The sequence below is a fragment of the Patella vulgata genome, chromosome 7 (genome assembly GCF_932274485.2).
Source record: "Patella vulgata chromosome 7, xgPatVulg1.2, whole genome shotgun sequence".
NCBI lineage: Eukaryota > Metazoa > Mollusca > Gastropoda > Patellidae > Patella > Patella vulgata.
The window spans coordinates 32215682-32237746 of NC_065885.2; the positions used below are offsets into that span (position 1 = coordinate 32215682).

Consider the following 22065-nt stretch of genomic DNA (forward strand, 5'->3'; position numbering starts at 1 on the left):
TCAAGAAACTGAATCTCAACTATTTCAAGCCATTCAAACCCAATTATATTTTCGAGTCGGACGTGGTAGGTTTAGTTCGTCCTCTTTGACCCGTCACAGTTTTGTTAGTCGTCTTTTCAGTGACATCAAATAATGCATAAAACCGTGTTAGTAGTCGACACTGCACTTCTAGTCTGAAAGCTAAAAAAACTTAACCTAGGCCTAAATGTTTCCACATTTTAATCGTGTATCCACATATTTCAATATATTTCGATTTTAGATCAGTGGGGATTTAAAAAATAATGCATTATTCTAAATACTAAGCAGCTCAGAATATCAAACAAATACCATACCGCATTGCAGCATGCCCTTGTGTTGGAATATAAAAATCATCTAAATTATAAATAAATTCTGTTCTTTTAGAAGGTTGATTTAGTCTAATTGAATCCCATTGGTTGATTCCATCTATACCGGGTACTGTAATTAAAGTTACATTCACGTTTTTTTTGTGATTTGTACAGAATGAGTTGTTTTGAAATAGGAGCTGTACAGATGGTCCCTCGAGTCTTTCACAATAAGACCAGAAAGCAAAACATCCAAGGCTATACATATGAAGGAAATAATAAACAACCAAAAGAAGGTTGTTTTGTGAACTTTAAAAAAAGACTCCATAAGTTATCAGATTTGTTATCACATTTTGTTTTAGTTTCTTACAAACGGCGGAATGGAGTTTACCTTGCTCACCACCTGCTGCCGCAATCAAAGTCGGCATCCAGTCAACAGCATGAATTAAGCTATAAAAAGAAAGAAAAATAAAACATTATAATAGGCCAGTTATTTCTTTTTATTTCCTAATTATAACTAATCGCACTTTAACCTTCGTGAACATATCACACTTTAATCGCCATGAACATATAATTGCACTGAAACCGCCATGAACACATACTAACACTGTAACCGCCATGAAACATGTAATTACACTTAAACCGCCAAGAACATAATCACACTGTAACGTCATGAACATTATCACACTTTAATCGTCTTGAACATATATTCACTCTTTCTTTCCGTCATGAACATATACTCACACTGTAACTGCCATGAACATATACACACACTGTAACCGCTATGAACATATTATTAAACTTAAACCGCCATGAACATATAATCACACTGTAATGTCATGAACGGATAATCACATTGTAACTGTCATGAACATATATATACTCACACTTTAGCAACCATGAACATTTTTCATGAAATATGAAGGGAAATCATCATTGTCACAATATGTTTTAGTACCTACCCACTGTATGTAATACCTATCTTTTGCAATCCTGCACCAGTCATAAAAGATGTTCCTCTTGTCCCACCTTCCCACAAGCTATGTTTTCCTCCCCGTAAGGGCCAGTTATTTCCATAATACAATAATTCGGCACCATTCTGAAAACAAGATAACCAGAACTTATGCCAGTTTACCAACTATATGCATTGTCAACTTCTAGTACTATCAACAAAAACATTGAAAACATGACGTGGGTATGCAGATCTGTGCTCCGAATCCTTTAGCACAGGACAAGTTAATTTATATTTCACGGTACAGTTTTAATATTTCATTTGATTTTGATTAGTTGACATTTATCTAATAAATTCTGGTTTGCCCTCGTCTATGGAAGTAAATTTAATAAAACAATAAACAATACAAAATTAGATATGTAATTATCACACTATGATCACTAGTTGTAGCTTAACGACACGATGGCTTGGACTTGGATCCCAGACCAGGTGGTATTTGGCAGAAGGTTACCTAGGGTCAGTGATTCTAACCACTGCTGGGAAAACATATTTTCGCAACAACAAATGGGTGTGTAAGTAGGTACTTTACTTACATCAGCAGTAAATAATATAAGTGTATCTTCATATAGTCCTTTATCTTTAAGTGTTTGTGTTATATTACCAATAGCTTCATCTAATATAGTTACCATACCTAAATGGAACATAAATAATCAGTTTAAAAGACTACCGAAACCCGTCTAATATGTTGTATACAATTCAAGTGTTGCCTAACTTGCCTATATTTGAAAGTACTTAACGCAACAGAATCTACACCATCCTTCAAAATATGTTTGGCCAAAGGTAATAAATCAACTGACATAAAGGCTCGATATTTTGTTGAAAGATATACCTGTTTTTCTTGTTTAGAATACAATGTTTTAGTTTTTTATGTGTAGTAAATATAAGTTTACCATACCAGAAAAATATTTTCTTCCATGATTCATAACATGTGGATACATATTTGCATACTTTTCAGGAACCTGTAAAACAAAGTTTTAAAAATTGATCAAAATGGTGTTTAATACTTGTATCTACTTACGTATACAAAATTATCTATCTGTTGATTGCAATCCGTCATGTTTTAAGTGTCCTTACCTTAAATTGGGTAATGGTCATTTAAAAATATTAGCTTACCTCTATTGGTTCATGCACATTCTGGAATGGTAAATACAGGAATAACGGTTGTTCTGCATTATGATTGGCGATTATCTCTTGAGCTCTCTCAGTGAAAAAGTACTAAATATAGACAGAAACCATATAATTAATATAATCATACATCATAATGTATATGTATATGGTACTGTATTTGAATTTTGTGAATAAACATTTTACAAGAAAAAAAAAGCCAGACGAAATAGACGCCCTGATCGGCAGGCAGTAATGATTACCTATAAAAGTTTCTTGTGGATGGGTGGGAGGGGGCACATTTCCCGGATCGGACCTTTTGTCAGCATCATTATCATTATTCTTACCGTTGAATATTTTCCATTAAAATCCCAAGCTGTTGTTTCATTGTCATGCAGATCGTAAAACCCAGCTGAAATAAAAACAATCAACAATTTACAGGTGATGTAAGAAAATACAAATCATTGAGGATCTTTGTAAAAGAGACCTGCAAAATGATTTATACATTGTGTATTGAATTTATATATAATTAGTTAATATATATATATGGCGGGGTGCTAATCACCGGGTCCACTCTGTGATCCACAACTTTTGATGTGATTTTCATTTTAATCGTTTGAATACCAGTAATTGACAAAACTCCTACCAACGTTATGCTTGTAATAGTCCTCAGCTGCGTTGTAGTAACCTAAATAAGAATCAAAACCACGATAGGTTGGCGTACAGTTCCAGTTACAGAATCCAAGGTGCCATCTGAAGTTAACAAAGTAGGAATTGATAAATAGTGTGTTGTCTATAATAATGAACACTGAACTCGGCATGCCATACAACCAAATGTGCATGCGATAACAATCTATTCAGTTATAGTCAATAAACACGGTCATCCGAACTTTCTGTAATCAGACTTTTGTTTCATAGTGATAACCATCCTTCCCAATACCCCTCTCCCTCCCTCGACGTTTACCCATGACTAGACAAATTGAACATTCTTACAATAGAACATCGACATATCTCTAAGTATATTTATTTATAAAATTATGTTAAAACAATGCCATGATTACTTATTTGACCTCTTACGTTATTATGAAACTCCTTACAATCATCTTAAGAATAAACTTACTATTCTCAAGCCAGTATATCAAAAGTATTATACGCTTTAATGGGTCCAAACTCTGGAATTCGTTGTCAGCCTCTTTAAAAACTTTAAATAACTTGAATCTTTTCAGGAAAAAACTTGTATATATTTATTTGTATATTTATTGTAAATTATTGTGGTGTGTTATTTAATTTATTAGCTTTTCCATTTGTATTATATTTCCTACGAAGGGCAGGATGTTAGAAAGGCTATTATAGCCTAATCGTCAACCCTTCTTAAATAAAGTCATTATTATTATTATTATCCCTACATCAAAATGATTGTCATTGAAAGCATTATCATTATTGTCGTTGATGCAGAAAGGAGTTAATCAATGTCCGCATACTTGGTGTAGATGATACTGTGATGCTTATCGTGCATAGCAGTGCCGTGGTTTCGTCTCTGATCTTCCTCAAAGGGGTTAGCATTCATTCTGCCGTTGAGATATAATACTATTATGATACATTACTATTTAAGAACCGTTTTAGTTGTTAAAGAAACGTATTTATTATAATTACTTACTTCCCTATCATATGAGTAGCATATCCAGATTTTTTCATCTGTTGGGGTAATATAGTTAGATTTAAAGGAAGACAGACATTTTGGTAAGCTCCAATCACATAGTGCTGTAATAGAGGGTAAGTTTTAGTGGTGGCCGCGGGCTTTCTTGTACATTCGAAAACGGGCCCGTCTGTTTATGAATGTGACAAGAATTACGCGGAGAAGGCCTCTCGTATGTGGACTGAAATATATGGAGATGGTTTATGTTGTGTAAATCAGAATATCATATTTCTGGCGAAAGCACGTGCAATCTCAATGGCGTTTCTGTCAAATATGTCGAAGTTACAGCTTGCCAATAAATTACAGAAACCTTTATTACACATTCGTAGAGAAAATTGAATAATTAATCAGTTAGTGTGTATAAATTCCGCCATTAAGCATTTCATCTATCTATATTAATATTCAAATCACTGACTGTCCTTTAAACATGTGTATTCAAATTAGTTGGTAAGTCCTTGGTGACTAGTATCAATGATGGCGCTAAGATTTAATGCATTAATAGCCTAAATATCACATTTATTACGAGAAATGTTGAGAAATAACACTATTGACAGAAAACCATCGAATAAATCAATTGAAACAATTATCATTTAGCTTATAGCGTGTTAAACTGTTGTGTTATAAAATGAAAAAACTTGCATGTTCATCCTTATGAAAGCTCGATTGCTTCTCTTCGCACTCCATAATCGCTATGATTGCCAATATATGAACAAAAGGCAGACAAAATAGATGAGTAAAGTTAATATGTTACCTGCAGTCCAGTCTTGAATGGATAGACACCGGACATAAAGGCCGACCTAGAACTTATGAAGAACAAACATTATTTTGAATAATTTATCAATTAAAATACCACTCATGAAATATTGTATTCTAATACTTAAAACCAATTATGTACTTCATGCTAAGTTATAAACAACTGCGAAGGTAGAATTACTGAGGAATTGTGAACCAGAGTTAAAACCATCACAAGTGTAAATTGTGAGTCCAAGTTTTAACTTTTACAGTGAGAACTGCCAGCTCTTTATCTAATCTCCCATAATAATGTATCTTTAAGAAAACAAAATCAAAATAGTAACGCTAGCTAATGTCCTGTCTTGAATTCAGTCAAATTTTAAAAAAGGCCAACCAATAATTTTAGCGGGCAGTATAATGGGGCTCATGTTCCTGAAGCAACGACTGTGAGTTTTACAACATCTAGACGTTGCTAGACTGGTCTGCAATTCCCGAACAGATACGTTATCTCCCTTTAACGCAGGCACGTGAACAATAGCGGCCAAGCAGTGTTTGTTACCCAAAATACACTCAAATCAAACATGGCGATCTCCATGGAAACCTTGACATTGAACGAACCTTGAACTTTGCAACTCGATTATCACAGGTAGACACTTTAACTGGAAAGCGTAAGACTTGGTATTCGCGATGGTCAGTAGCCAATCGAAATTAGTGCCTAAATAAGCAGAGTATTACGTGAAGGGTTTGGTGTTCGGAGTTAAAGCGAGATCAAGCCGACTATTGAAGATGACTGGCATTGGGCTTGTTAAGTAGCGAAGCAGCATAGGTAGATGACATTTCATGTCAACCTATTTTTGCCAGTACTAACGAAATTGAATCATGTTTGGTCTGATATTCCTATTAGAGATTTATCGTTCGCAATATTGTAGTTTGCAAGTGATTCCTTTGCACTAAAATGTCGCATAGAGACTTTGATAATAAAGGAAGCCATATTTGAACAAACAACTTACGGACTACAAACAGGTAAAACATAGGCTGAATCAAATATAACACCTTCATTAGCTAATTGATCTATATTAGGTGTTATCATGTCAGGATTTCTAAAACCCACATCGTTCCATCCTGTATTAAAAAATAACGCATGTTAGTTAATGTGTCTATTATAAGGTGTTATCATTCAAAAAGCTGTATCATTTCTAAATCTAGATCGGCATTTCGCTCTATAGACGCTTTTCGGGTTGTATTGGTATTTAATGAACTTAATCTTACAAACCAGAAAACTATAGGTAAATACATCAAGAACGGAATTGACTATGCCACCGTAAAGTGTGATTCCTTCAGTTCATATCCATTTTGTTTAGAGAATTAAAATCTTCATCCAGTTTCTGTATGTTATTGTTAAAGCAATTGCTAAATTATAAAAAATAGTTGATCAATTTTATTTTCAAGAGATGTTATTTTCAAACTTGTTCATCATGATATTATTTGCGAATGGATATGCACACATGACCATAGTGATCTGAGTTTTATAATTTTCTTTGATCTTTTGATGAAGGCTCTGAAGATTTAAACGACTTTGAAGATCTAAGTCCGAAACACAGAATTTTATGGATTTTTATACATTAGACCTATTTGTATATAGGCATACAGTTTAGACCACATTGAAGCCGCTGGCGAGAATACAATTGATGGTTGTTGGTCGTATGTATGGGTAATATAAATTAGCCCATTTGCAGATTTCAAAGTTGGTGGATGATAGTCAAGATAGATTTAAGTTCTTACCTAAATCATCGGCTACTATGAACAGAATATGTGGTTGCTTAGCACTCAAACTTGTTTGAAAAAAGCAGAGAAATGTGATAAGTACAAACGTAGTCGACATTTTGGTTGATTGTTTGTGTTGTTATCAATTTTTATAACCTTGTCCTGATTAACAAGAAATGAAATTGAAGTCCTCACCAACTTTATCTATAAACTCGGATGAGCACATTATCTTATCATCGTATCTTATTCAACTCAACTATAACATAAATCATATAAATACATGTAATTAGATCAGGGAAAACTGGGGCCATTACTGAAAATTGAATCATTACGTGAATATATTAAAATTTTCCTCTTTACGAGAATTATTTTTCATTTGATAAACTATTAGCAGTGTCAATTAAATCTACATCTTGAATTTCTGCTTCAAGTCAAATTACATTTACACCCGATTAAATTTTGTGGCCAGTTTCTTTTTCATCATTAAGTTTGGTCTTATCCGAAGAATGTTTGGCACACTAGTTCGTGTATGTCTTTTTTTTATTTACAAATCTTCATTTTAACAAGTACGCGCGTTCTGTGGGCCAGGGACCAAATATAGCGTCATCACAGCCACCTTAGTCAATCCATACGCACTTGTCCAAAGAACAACATGCCAAGTTTCGTGTAAATTGTACTTGAATCCAAATCTCCTAATCACGCGCACTAATTATTTAGAGGAGGGTGATTATGTACGAACAAAAGTAAACGGAAACATTTTTATATCTCATTTTAATGAATCAGGGTTGTAAAGCTATATACGGGTAATAAAATATATCAAGTTAATTAATATTGGTAATATAGTATTTACATTTACCACACCCTGGAAACATGATCACAATAATACCTTTAATAATTTTCTGTTCCCTGTGGACCTACATAAACATACGGCTTTTAACATCAGAAGCAAAAGTTCTGAGCAAATACCTGTTGTTAGTCACATTTATCTGCCTGTAAAGCCAATTCTTTTAAATTAGAAGGTTTAGATTCGTTTATGGTCTGTACGTGCTGATGATGAAGATTTTTTCGCTGAAAAGTCACGATGTCGCCTAGTTTTCAGGGACAACTTTACGCAAATAATTTTTCATGGAGAATTTCTTTGAAGTGGCTAAAACTTCTTCATTTCAAAACTGCATCCCTGCTAATCCATGCAGAATTGGTTTATGTGTTTGTCTGTGTAGGTGTAGCTGTTTGTGTGCGTGGAAGGGGCGGGCTGTAACCCATTTGACATAGTGTTGAACTGGTGGAAAATTAGCTACTCTAGCTAATACCAGAGCCCTTAGTTTACGTTCAATACCCTTTCCTGTGTTATGGTATAAAAGATTTGTATGAAGAGATGGTAAAAAAAAATGATCTTTGTAAAAAAAAAAATATGTCACCATAAGTTATCGGCTTTAACAAAAATGAGTCCAACACTTACCCTAAGGGGGATAAACATATCTCTTTGAAGTCAGATTTTATATCACAGTGCCGAGATAATTACTTAGAGGCTTGCATCTATCAAATCAAATACTGTTAACTGATCGATAGTGTTTATTATTTTGTATATACTTAATGAATTCTAAACCATCAAATTAAAAGCTAAATGATGTCGACTTTAACAAGACAGTGACATGAGGGCAGGATAAATACCTCATTATTCAAGGGAATAAATATTAAAATACAATAGAATACTTTACAGGATAAAATATATATGAATTAATAAACTAATGAACTAATTAGTTGGGAGCTAAAGTAATCGTATATGCAACAATGTCCAAAGTTCCATACACAATAAGGTTACGTTTTGGAGAATTAAACTTTATGACTCTATTCTTTGCAACCTTAAAGAAAAAGACGAAAATGAGTCTAAGAGTACATATTAATGTAATATGAATGTTTATAAAGTGATTTATATTAAAATTATCGTGAATTCTAACTAATTATGTTCGATGAAATACGCGAATAATCCAAATTGAACGACAGTCGTTTTACATCTGCTTAGTAAATTCTACAGGCTTTTTATTATTATTTTGTCGTTTGCGAATCAGTCATTACTAATTTTTTCCGCGTCGTCTTGCAGGATATTTTTTTTTCTTTGTTCGATGCAAAGTTGAGCGAAGTTATGAATATTTGAAGTTTTTACAAGACGTGGGCATAATTGGCAGATAGGAACTAAACACACAGTACATATTTCTAATTATCAAGTTCCATTATCATGATTAGGAACGTAATTTCTATAGTCTCCGTTATGGTAGACCAAACAGCTCTTTATTCAGTGTTCTTAATTCTTATTTCTTCATTTGTTGTCGTATTTCGACATTTGTATACTAAAATGAACATTTGTAGACTAAAATGAACATTTGTAGACTAAAATGAACATTTGTAGACTAAAATGAACATTTGTAGACTAAAATCAATATTTGTTTTACAAATCAGACATTTGTCATATCAGATTTGTAAAATGTATTTTAATATAAAGATAAAATTTATTTTAGAAAATCAAAAATTAGCCTACATTTACATTTCCTCAGAGAAATACAACGAAAAACAAATCTGGAACAACAAATTTCCAAATACAAATCTTGCAAAACATTTCCCCCAAAACACTTCTTCTATAACATTTCTCCAAAAACATTTCTCGAAATCCATCGAACTGGAAAACTATGATGACCTGAGCGGAAATCAACCTTGCTTGCAATAAGTCACCATACAATAAAGGAGAATCGAGCAAGCACATATACAGTAAGAAAAATCGCTCGATGACCACGACTTTAGTGAAAACACGTGCGTAGTATGGCTAATCAGGCCGGCCTTCGAGAAAGAAAATAAATTGAAAGTAGTCTATTTTCAGAAATTAGGTTTTGTCTGATAGCGACATATTTCTTTGCTCAAACGAAAGGGTGTTTTATCTCTTATAAATCATGTAATCATGAATGTACCAGTACAGGGAATAAGTAATATATTGAAAGAGGGATAAAGAAATAAATACTTTCCGCTCATTCAATACACGAGAACCCGTATTTTAACTTTTAAATACCCCCCCCCCCCCAACAAACACACACACACACACACACACTAACTTAATAGTATTTAGCGTAACTCAACTGTGATACCCTTTTCAAGCTATGTAAATGAAATGAAATGAAATGAAAAGGGGTTTAACGTCCTACTCTTCTGCACCTAACCTGGGCTAATTGAAGACGGGCATACGCCATACAGTGTGCTATGAGGGAAATTTTGCCCGGGCTTCAAGCTATGTAAATTTAATATATACTATTCAAAAAAAAGTAGGGGATATTTGATTTTGGGGGCATAATACTAAAATATGCAAATGACTACGAAAAAAGTCACTGTAGAACCTAACAGAAGAAACATTTCCAGTTACATGTGACGCCCAAACGCACCAATATCTACCGCATTGAATGCAGGTGATGCTTGGGATCATCATGGGGGTCCAACCCAAGATTTGCACGACTCTGACTTTGAATGTTACAGTCATTGTGGCATTGAATTCCAGGGTGGAAACATCAGTTTAATTGTTTTAGTGACCAGAAAACAAATTTTGATATGCGTCGGCTTACCCAAAATGAAAGGTTACGTGCCCTTGGCATGCTACAGATCGGCACAACACAGGCGGTTGTGGCGCGGACGATGAATGTTTCTCAGTCTGTCATAAGCAGGCTATGGTCCAGATACCGTGATACACAATCTGTACAGGACAGACCACGCTCAGGTCGACCAAGGGCGACCACTCAAGCCCAGGATCGATTTATCCGTACCTTGGCCTTGAGAAATCGTGTCATCACAGCAAATCAGATCAGCGCTCGTCTTTAAACAGACACTGGTGTGAGAGTGAGTGGCCAGACGATTCTGAATCGACTGCATAGGGGTCACCTTCGCGCCCGACGTCCTCGCGTGATCCCTTGTTTGAGAGATCATCACATTTAGGCAAGACGTCGTTGGTGTAGGGATCCTCAACACTGGGATAATCGACGCTGGAGCAATGTGATGTTTTCAGATGAGTCAAGGTTCACTGTTGATTTTTTGGACAGACGTAGGAGGGTGTGGCGTCGTCGAAACGAGCGCTTCCAAGACGTTAACGTCATCAGACATGGTCGATTTGGGGGTGGTTCTGTTATGACGTGGGGAGGCATCACTGTTGCTGGAAGAACGGCTTTACATGTTGTTGCAGGGCGTGTTACAGGCCAGTACTACCGGGACAACATCTTGGCAGTCCATGTTGTGCCGCACGCACGACGTCATGGCCGCCGTTTCATCTTCCAGGATGACAACGCAAGATGTCACAGGGCCAGGATCTTTACAGGTTACCTCCAACAACAGAACATCACCACATTACCTTGGCCAGCACTGAGTCCCGACCTCTCCCCCATCGAGCATGTCTGGGACATGCTTGGACAGAGGTTACGTCAACTTCAACAACGTCCTGCCAATGTCCAAGAACTTGCTGCTGCGTTGCAACAGGAATGGGACAATCTGGACCAAAATGACCTTAGACGTCTCATTAGGAGTATGCCACGTCGGATCAATGCTTGTTTGGCAAACAGAGGAGGATTTACCCGTTACTGACTTGGTTGTGATGCTGTGGTAACTTTGCTGTTTGACCCCGGGTATCATTTTACCCTTATAATGGTCAGTCTGTGCCTTACTTAGTCTAACGATCATTTGGAATAAATCGATGAATGTGAACTTCATTTCATTTTGTCATTTGTTCCTTCGTCAGTTTCATTAGGTGACTTTAATAACACTTAAAAATCAAATATCCGCTACTTTTTTTGAATAGTATAATTTATAATTTACATGTCTGAAAAGGTAAATGAAACTTCTTTTCAGTGGTATTCTGTGTGATATCTGGAATGTCGTAGTATGACCCGCATTTTGACATTTAAGACCCCACCCACCCTCTCCCAATCAATTTATATAGAGTTTAATAGCGTACAACTTTTCAAGTTATTTTCTGGCACATTTATATTTACAAACCTTGGATAAAGATCAAAGTTCCACCGTACTAAACTTTATTATTCGGGAGAGGGGAGGGATATTTAAAGTCAAAAAAACGATCTTAATAAGAAATTCTCGATATCTGTTCATATACAGCTGGAAAGTGTGTTTATTGTTTACTACAAAATGTAAATTATTTTCTTGCACATTTGTATTTACATACCTTGAAAAAAGAACAAATTTGAAATGGCACTAACATGTATTAAATAAGGAGGGGGCGGGGGGATAGGGTATTTAACGTCAAAATACGGGCCATAACACAAAATACAAGATATCGGGATGCATACCATTAAAAAGGTCCGAATACATTTTAAAAATTGTAAAATATTTTCTGACATATTTATATGTAGTACATTGTAGGTATATTTGTTAAGGCAGATATAATTTGGATCGTCTGAACTCTATTTAGTGAGGGGAGGGGGGGGGTATTTAATACGCGTGTTAATACGAATTTCCAATTAACGTGTAATGCTTCACCGGAAAGTATTTGTCTATCGCTCTTTGAATATACGAGTATTAGCTATTTTACTGGCACATTTATGATTACATGATTTAGAAGAGATAAAGCCCTCTTTCGTTTGTCCAAAGAAATATGTACCTTAGCTATCAGACTAATCCTAATTTCTGAAAATTGACTACTTTCAATTTATTTTATTTAATGCTAGATCCGATTAACCAATATATATATAAATATATATAGATAGGGATACATAACACGAACGCGATTTCACTAAAGTCGCGGCCATCGAGCGATTTTTCTTATTGTATATATTATTATGTTTGCGCGATTCTCCTTTATTGTATGGTGACTTATTGTATGCCAGGTCGATTTCTGCTCATGTCGTCATGTCGTCGATGTTCCGGTTCGATGAATTTCGAGAAATATTTTTGGAGAGAGAAATGGGGTTTAACGTTCACTCGACAGAAACCAGGTCATTTCGGGACTAACACATGGTTTTATTACATTTCAATAATTCGCTTGCACGTAGGGGTCTTTAGCAGTGGGAGGAAACCGGAGGACCCGGAGAAAACCCACGAGGATGGACAGGCGACCCTACTCCTTGTCACGTACAACCGGGGAATCGAAACCCCACCAGTTGACTCAATGACAGACCGTATGATACAGCGCGCGCGTGCTAACCATTCGGCCACCCAACCCCCAAATGTTTTTGGAGAAATGTTATTAAATGTTTATCAAAAATAAAATAAATTAAACAAAAATACATTTTACAAATCTGATATGACAAAATAATGCCTGATTTGTAAAACAAATATTGTCTTTAAGATACAAATGTTAATTTTAGTGTACAAATGTCGAAATACGACAACAAATGAAGAAATAAGGACTATGACTTAATAACTAAAGGCCCGGTCCCAGTGGCTGATGGACACAAAACGTATGCAAAAAGGACACAGCGGATGAGCAAACTTTCGGGGGTGGCTCCATCCGTTTTCAACCGCTCCAGAAATGGACAAAATTGACGAAAATTTGCGAAAACAGAACGGAAAAGAACGAACGTGGGAAGTATGCTATAGCGGGGATGTTAAATGGATGTTCATCGGAAACCTAGCGGATGAAAGCGGATGGAAGTGGATGACAGCTCCCAAGGGGTTAGGCAAACTCCAGACATCCTTTAATATACCAGATACATCCCAGATACAAACGCTTTGTCCGTTTTGAAAACTTTATATACGAGATGCATACGCTTACATCCTTTCTATTTCCGTGCTACTAACGATGTATATACGTTCCATGTACCTTTTCTTTCCTCCCCCTTTCCGTTTTCAGCTGAAGCGGATGTGAGTTGCGAGGATACCCAGAGGATGCAGAGAGGATACAGTGGACGTTTAACGGATGATAACGGACATGGAACGTTTGGTTCTCGTATATGTCGCGTATGAAACACGTATGCAATGAGTACACAACGGATGCATGGCGTTTTCAAACGTAGGGCACGTTTTCTCCCCCGTTTTACATCCTCTTTGCATCCGTAAGTGCAGTGGGACCGGGCCTTTAGATTTAAGAACACTGAATAAAGAGCTTTTCGGTCTTCCATACTCCGTGGTCTTCGGTCATATTGGCGTGTAACACAGTTATGGCGTATAGTGTGTAATCCACTCGATAACTAAACCATCCGATGGTCTATAGAGTTGAATTTGAAATATCTAAATAATAATTTATGTAGGATTTGAAGCCAGCAAACGCCCGGCAATAGGCATGTGTAGTGCTTACATAATACCGCTTTAATAAACACAGTAATAACGCAGTTAGTATCTTAACCCCAGCTTAAATAACACTGAAATTTCATACGTACCCAAACATAACTTAAAATCCCACTAGTGTTGATAAATTCCACGATAACTTTTCAATCAATTCAAAAGGTCATCAAATCTGACAATGTCCATTAACATTCCCATTGGAGTGGATTGTATTGAACCCAGCATTGATTAATATTAATGCTTGGATCAGATTTACACATAAAAGACTGTCGTGTTGTAATGTGTCATTTACACAGTTAATTTTTCACTAGAAGAGTAGGAAGCGCCCTGCATGAAAAAATTATGTCTATTGACTGATTTCCAATAGAAAACTTGCGCTGCTTGATTGTTAATATGTTGTGCTTAAATTTATGTTTCTATCAAATAGCCGTAATTTTAGTGGAAGGTATAGTCTTTAGAGATGAACAATTGGGAGGTAAGTTTCTTTTCTTTTGAAGGAACTCAAAACAATATATCGAATAGGAAACTTTCACTTTACTATTACCGTATTTATTTCATTTCTTGAATTATATTTCATTTTGATATAGGGTAGATACCTCATTTTGTAATCTATATTGTGAAATAACACTTCATTTATTTTACAGAGTGTCCTTACGTAGAATGTCAGAATCAAGGTGTGCTTGATATGCAGACTTGTTTGTGTAATTGTGGAGATGATTTTTATGGCAGTTTTTGTGAGAAAGGTAAATAATCGGTACTTAAAATAAAGAATATGTTAGAACGCCAAAGGCCGTAAATGGAAAGATTGCAAAATCCTTTTCTAAATAAACAGGAAAAGCTTCGGCTCTCTTACGTCTTGCCTGCGATATCACTTTTAGTGGAAACAGACGTTAAAGAACCAAAGCCACCACCACCAAGGGCGGATAATTTTACTTATTAATGGTTAAGAGTATTATTATTTTCCAGTAAGACGTATTTCTTCTTGGCCTGAAGGTTCGTATATAATTCCGAAACCTATTTTGGGATGTCCTGATGAAACCTTTTCAACGGGTAGCGTTAATGTCCGTTTTCCAAATCAAAGTGATGAAGATATGAAAAGCTTCCTGCATAATTCTAGTTTGATTGGGCCAGCTGTTCCAGGCGGTTTTGTTTGGAATTTCTGCAAAGATTTTGATGATATTCGAGCAGACAGAAAACAGTGGTACGCTGGCAGCTTCTGCATATTTCAGCTGGCTAACACGCGATGCCCTGAAGGTATTTTATTACTATAGTTGTAGGTGTGTGTGAGGGAGGGGGGGGGTGGCAAAATTTCAAATGCGGAGTCTTCGTGTAGATTTAAAAGTATATAAATGTTAAGTTAGTAAATACTATCAATAATTTTATTGCCAGTGTTCTAATTGATATTATATCCATAATGCCTCTTATAATTTAGTATTTTATCACTAAAAGGACACCACAAAGCAGGCCCATTGGCATGATTTGTGAGGGTAGGGATACCCCGAACTAAGACGTAGGGTAGAGTAGGGAAATTATTATTAGGGGTACCATATTTCATAGGAGTACAGCTTGAAAAAGGGTAGGGTGGGGGCTTGTAAAGTTTGTAATTTTTTTGTTCATTGGAATATATATATTTATACATGCAGGTTTGACAGTAATGTCCGTACATACAAAGGATGGTTATGTGTTAGAAAATCTTGTACCTCCTTACCCGGATATAAAAACTACAGATAATGGTGTTCAGATAGTCAAAGTCTGTTGTAAGCAGGATAAAATGCCTGGCCGGATGTCCATGTCCATGATTCAACCCTTTTACTTGTTAAAGGTATAATGGGAAAGTTCGTTATTAATATTATGGTATAATGATAAGATATTGGCTTAGTGTTGATGTCTTATTGATACGAATTATATGTCGTTTTAATTAAATAGAATTGTGGAATGTCTTTAGTTACCTGGTGTACAAAACCTTATAATAACATCATTTCAGGACCCTAGTGTATATAACCTTCTAAAATCCTATTTCAGGATCCAAGCAATTCTGTTTGCCAGGCTATTTTTAAAATGACAGTTGTAGAAGAAGATGTTTCTTTTCTTGAATGGAGATATTCTCAATATTCCCGAAAGGTTACATTATGTTTATATTCACCAGGTAAGTTATTTATATACTACACAAATTACATTCTAACTTCATCGGTCTTCTCTCGTTTCAAACCACAGCTAAAACGAATTATTAAATAAAATTTAACCATGTGTTATTCTCGAAATGACCTAGTTTGTGTGTCGAGTAGACGTTAAACGCTCTCTCTCTCTCTCTCTCTCTCTGAGTCTCTTTCGCATTCATACAGATTCTCAATTCTGAATTTTTTAAGAACCACCCGAATGTCGACGTCCGAGCAGCCAAGGATCTGAATACAAAGGGATTCAGAACATGTCTGACAGCGGTAAACCATGTTTAATGTGGAATGACGTTCTTGAAGAAAACCCATATCCTGCTTTCTACATAAGTAACTATTGTAGAACCTACCGAGACAAAAACATACCTGGTAGTTCCATAACACTAGGATGTTATGTGTCTAACAACCAATTTGAAAAATGTGATATTGATAAGTGTGAAGGTGAGTAATTAGTTAGTTTTATATTAGTGTTCTTGAACACCATTTCATTTTTTCTGCTTATCGCTTGGAAATAGTCTTTACTATTAATATTGACGTGTCCCTCAAAAGAATGGGCTTATATTTATATATTATTATTTTTCGATCTTTATACAATTACATTATTTTTAAAAGCTCCCAATATGATCGAAAAGTACTTTAACAGTGTTAAAATGTTATCAAACCAGTGTTGAAATCAGTTTATATCGGCATACCTTTTATCTTTTTATCGTTTATCATGCAACAAGTTGTGCCAACACTTTTGGATATCAGTTGTTGGGGTATTTCAAAGCGATAGTTTCGTATTTTCCAAGGATGTCCAAACATAATTATTTCTATAGCTATTGCATAATGGGTTGTGAAATCACTAGCATACATTCATATGAATCATTCTAGCACCGATAAAAGATTCACTTACAAATTTGAAATATTATTTTTTACACACCAAAGATACTTGGAAATTGTATCATTTTTTACTGGAAAATAACTTGGGATTTGTCTTGATTATCCAGAAGGATGTCTGGTTGACCGAGGCAAAATGGCCTCCCTTGTTTTAAGGGTCTCTAGCTGTCACAATGACGCCCATCCCAAACTTAGGCTGCCTATCTACAGCTAGCTCCGGCTGAGAATAGGCCCTAAGCTAATTAACCGACATTTAAATTCCTACATCGACGATTTTAGTCGAAAACACTGAGTATGCTTTTAGAAATTTTTAAAAGTATTTATTTATCTTCTATTGTCATATTGAATGAAATTAAATATGTTTATTTAGCCGCTGTGTGTATGAAAGATGACAAACTAATCAAAGCCGAATCACAAAATAGTCCTCTAATTATTCAATATGGCGGCGCCCATGAAACATAATTTCACAGAGGCGGTTTTGTTTGCGAAAACAAATTTAGGAGTATCTAACCTTTTTTGAAAGATAAACAGATTGAAACTCTAAAGACTTTCGCTTCTATATATTAAAAGTATTATTTTTAATTTGTAGTGATACGAATTGAATTGTAACCCCGTCTCAAACCGAATGACTAACAGTACCACAGCCATTGAAAATGTTGCTTGATAATCGAGATTATGTAGGTGGAGTTAACGCCTGTCAATCAAACGATCGGCCAGTCTAGGAGACGGTGAAGAGAGTTGACTCATATTTCTAGTGAAAAATTACAATGATGATAACTTTGTTCAGAATAAAGTAATTTGACTGAAATTTTCAATATATTCTTCTTTCATCATCTTTTTTTGAACTGTTATAGCAAGAATGGCCAACTCTCTATTAAAATCTCCCATAATGTATCATTAACCAACAATATTGAATATAGGATTTATAGGGTCATTCTTAAATAATGCAAGACTGTATAAATACAATGCTTTATAAGACATTATTTTAAAATATTTTAATGGCTTTAATATCATGTATGACTTTTAAAAAATGCAGTTATCGCTTTAATCTCCTAGAAACTACACTATTTTGGAAGTTGGATACCAGTACAAAATTGCTTCAATTCTGTTCAAAGTTATAAATATTTGTCAACATTCGATATCCTCCACAGACGATATAAACGGGATAATATATTAAGGTGCACTGGGTAAGGTTAGATAAAGAACTGACAGTTCTCGCTATAATAGTTAAAAATAGATAATGAAAACAAAATATGCTGAAAATTTGAGTCAAATTATTTTACTCTGAACCGAGATATTAGCGATTCAATTTTCGGCTAGCCTCGCTCGTCATTACTAACGTTAGTATGATAATAAACAAAGTCTCGATTATCCGTCACAAAATGTATTCAAATAAAATAAGTATCACAGGCTGACGAAGGCATCGAGAGTTGATTACGGTCTGGATAAGTTAATAAATGTCTAATTAATAATTTAGATAACATTTCATGCCCAAAATGAAATACCTGCAATAGGCCGATTTAGCTCTGTCATAATGCATGTTTAAAATGTGAAATAATTTGAGTACATTTTAGATTGAAAAATTACATATGCAAATGTCTATCAGTGGCTCTGTGTATCAGAATACAGAAATTTCCTCGGACTCTAAAATGCAATTATGGGTTGATTAAAGACAGGTGTATATTTTTTCTTGCAGCATATACTGGTCACACTTTATCAATGGTCCAGTCAACGTTTAATTTGTTCACTTTAAAGGGTGTATCACGTAAGTGTAAAGTAATTTAATTGTCTGTGTGTGTTGGCAGAGACATACAAACATTACGATAAAGTTACGCGTGAAATAATGCGTTTCTCTCCTACAACATTTTTTGAAGATTAACTGGAACGTACTTTTTTAAATCATAAAATGTAGAAATGCAAACTGCATTCCTTATACTAAAGCCTCTAATTAAGTTACCCAGATAAATAACACAGCTTTTGACATTCTAAAATTTATTTTCTATACATGATGCTTGTATGTTTTTATTTTAAAGTATACACTGGCATGGACCTGAATTCGCCTAGATGGTATCAAATTGACTTAGATTTTACCTACCTTATATCGGCATTTACAATTTCTAAACATCGTAAGTATGCTGACAGAATTATATAAATTATCGGTTTCATTAATTTAACAGATTGTCATCATCAAAAACAAATCGACACATAAAACCCAGCGAACCCAATTTTGTTATTAAAACAATTAGGGAATGTGAGATTAGATAATTTAAATTAAAGAAATAATGTATTGAGTGTATTGTAGCTCAGTGTCAAATACAAGAACGGATACCTTTGATCTACATGTTCCTCGATGTCAATCCCAAGTGTTCTTGTGCTAATGTGACGTATATATTTATTTACTCTCTGTATTGATGCTACCGGTACTATCTTTAATACTTTATATATTCGAAACTGTTTCAGCACGATCGGCTCAGTTGGACTATCGTGGCATACTTTATGTCAGCAAATACCCGCTTGATTTCTTGGAGAAGTCTGCTTTAGCCTGTACAAAGCCATTTGAAATGAAGAACTTTGCAGATTATTCAGATAGTTGCTACAAAACTCTGGAGGGTAGATACGCAACACTTGTACCAACCACGAACAATGATGTTGTCATTATAGAGATTACTCTAAAGCGAACAGGTAAGATTGGACTCATTTTGTCTTTATATTAGAATAACATTTACTCCCAATATAGTGAATTAAGTATATTTTTAAGAAACAAATTACAATGTAATATAATTATATAGGCACATTGATCACGTAGAGGGACCATGGAAGATACACATCAATTTAAGTATAATCATCATCATAATAAATCATGAAAGCGATCTTTTAAAGTCAAACTAAATTATACACTCAGAAGTCCAGTTCATGAAATAATGATTCGAGTTTAAGATATTTCATTCAGTTCTTCATTACAGCAACTAAATGTGGTAAATCACTGGGGTTAACAACTGGTCGAATACTGGATGATCAAATACAAGTATCAACAGAAACTCTCAATTTCCCTTCCACTAATGTTCGCCTTTATTCTAATGGTGGCTGGTGTGCCACGGAAACAGATGATGAACCATATGTACAGGTAAAAAATATGTTGAAATTGGATATTAGGAAAACCGTCAACAATAGGTTAGCAGGTCAATCAAAACATCATTAATAATAAACCCAAGAGTTTGCGAGTATACCATTAATGAAAACGACCAATTTCTGCTTGATTATATATAATTATATAAATGGAATTTTATATAGATAGATCTGTTGATACCAACAATTGTTCAGGGGTTTTGGATGAGTGATGTCAAGCAGAACGAAATCAGAAAATACCCGAAGAAATTTCAAGTTAAATATGGAATGAGGTCGGACAATCTAACGAATGTTCAGGATACTAATGAAATGATAAAGGTACTGTAATTAATTAATTGATATACTATGTTAACGAGGTTTATCGGTTAACATACAATGAATGGTATGTGACTATGACTATTGTACATTGAAGCGAAAAACAATACATAACATGAACAAAGACTGGAAATATTAAGTTCCAGTTGAACATGAACAATTCCGAATTAATGCAAGAATCTTTACTAACTGATCTAAACGACTTCTCAACCTTCCGAAGCGAGACAAAGCAACCCGTGTTTGACGAGCAGCTTTAATGAGTTAGGGTTACGTCAGCAAATGCTTCAAAAGCATTTACGAGGTAAACAGTATTTGCGATATCCTTATGGATAGTATTTACCTCTTCTAAAAAAAAAACAATCTTACATCAAATCATATCACATATGCTGCTTTTTTATTATCTTTTGCAGTGTTTTATCTCACACATACTGCTTTTTATTATCTTTTACAGTACTTTGTATCACACATACTAATTTTTATTATCTTTTAAGATATTTTATCCCACTCATGCTACACTCTTTATTATCGTTTGAATTTTACCTCACACGTATTACTTAATACGCCCACATTATGAATGTGGACGTAGTATGCCGTCGCCCCTGCGCGTGTATGTGTGTGTGGGGGGGGGGGCTGTTTGTGTGTATGTTTGTGTGTCTGTGGGTCGCCTGCAGGGCGCAACTTGTATACTTATTTCGTATACCCTAAGGATGATCCCTATTGTTTTTGGTGCATGCCCGATTCCCAGGTGCAGAGTCACGCACACTTTTTGCTTTTGCTTGTTTGTCATCTACAGGGCGCATTTCGTTGGTACATGCCCAACCCCCAGGGGAAGAGCCACTCCCATGTTCTCTTTGTGTGCCTGTGTGTCACCTACAGGCCGCAATTCTTAATGGATCTTCTTGAAAACTTTTCATACTTATTCCTTATACCCTTTTTTTGCGCATGCCTTGACCCCCAAGGGCGGTGTCACACCCACTTTTTGTTAATATTTAATCTGTAAATTGGGCAAAACAAACCGAACGCCTAGCATTTTTTGCCTCTTGTCATATTGTAGTCATTGCAGACATTTCATATTTCATGCTTTTCATTTTAAAAAGTACCATATTATTATATCAATCAAAACATGAATGTGGACGTATATTGCAGCGATAGCGATGCTCTTGTATTATGTTTTCCAGCATTTCACCTACACTGTTGAAACTTTGTTTTTATATTTTCCAATATTTTACCTAAACTTTTGAAACTTATTTTTGTAATATATTCCAGTATTTTACCTACACTGTTGAAGCTTTTTCGGAACAACTCTATCTGTTTGATAATGATATTTTAACTCGATTCCTGAGAATAGATGTAGTAGATTATCATCATTCACCATGTCTTAAACTGGAACTTGTTGGCTGTCTTCGTTACGGTAAACTATTTACATATTTATTCATAATTTCAATTTTTGTGATTAGCACCTATCCTGTATATAGTTTGCATCGTTTATAAAGTTTATAAAGTTTGCATCGTGCAATGATATTCGGCAAGGTCCACTTTCAAGAATATGCGTTACCTCCTTATAGACCGATTTATTTCGTTATTATTCTAGACGGTAATAATATTGGACATATGTACGGTGTATTCAAAATAGTATAATATATATATATATAGTATATAACAGACATGGCAGTGTGAAATCAA

At 35.0% G+C, this 22065-nt stretch overlaps 1 protein-coding gene across 1 annotated transcript; it reads right to left on the bottom strand.

Annotated features, from left to right (window-relative positions):
• Window positions 1-307: 307 nt before the first annotated feature.
• LOC126828008 (arylsulfatase B) lies at window positions 308-5985 on the bottom strand. The gene is made up of 11 exons (XM_050557591.2): window positions 5878-5985; window positions 4887-4938; window positions 4097-4200; window positions 3086-3192; window positions 2787-2851; window positions 2449-2550; window positions 2231-2294; window positions 1869-1966; window positions 1286-1422; window positions 715-773; window positions 308-456 (listed from the first exon to the last, which is right to left on the bottom strand). The coding sequence occupies exons 1-11, from the start codon at window positions 5955-5957 to the stop codon at window positions 308-310; spliced, it is 1017 nt and encodes a 338-aa protein (XP_050413548.2). The 5' UTR covers window positions 5958-5985.
• Window positions 5986-22065: the final 16080 nt, after the last annotated feature.

Excerpts from the sequence above, each read along its gene's own strand:
- LOC126828008 (XM_050557591.2), bottom strand. The coding sequence starts at position 5,957 with ATGATAACACCTAATATAGATCAATTAGCTAATGAAGGTGTTATATTT. Across the intron at positions 2,852-3,085 it reads CTATTACAAGCATAACGTTG|CTGGGTTTTACGATCTGCAT; the intron begins GTAGGAGTTTTG and ends TTTTTATTTCAG. Across the intron at positions 2,295-2,448 it reads ATGTGCATGAACCAATAGAG|GTTCCTGAAAAGTATGCAAA; the intron begins GTAAGCTAATAT and ends TTTGTTTTACAG.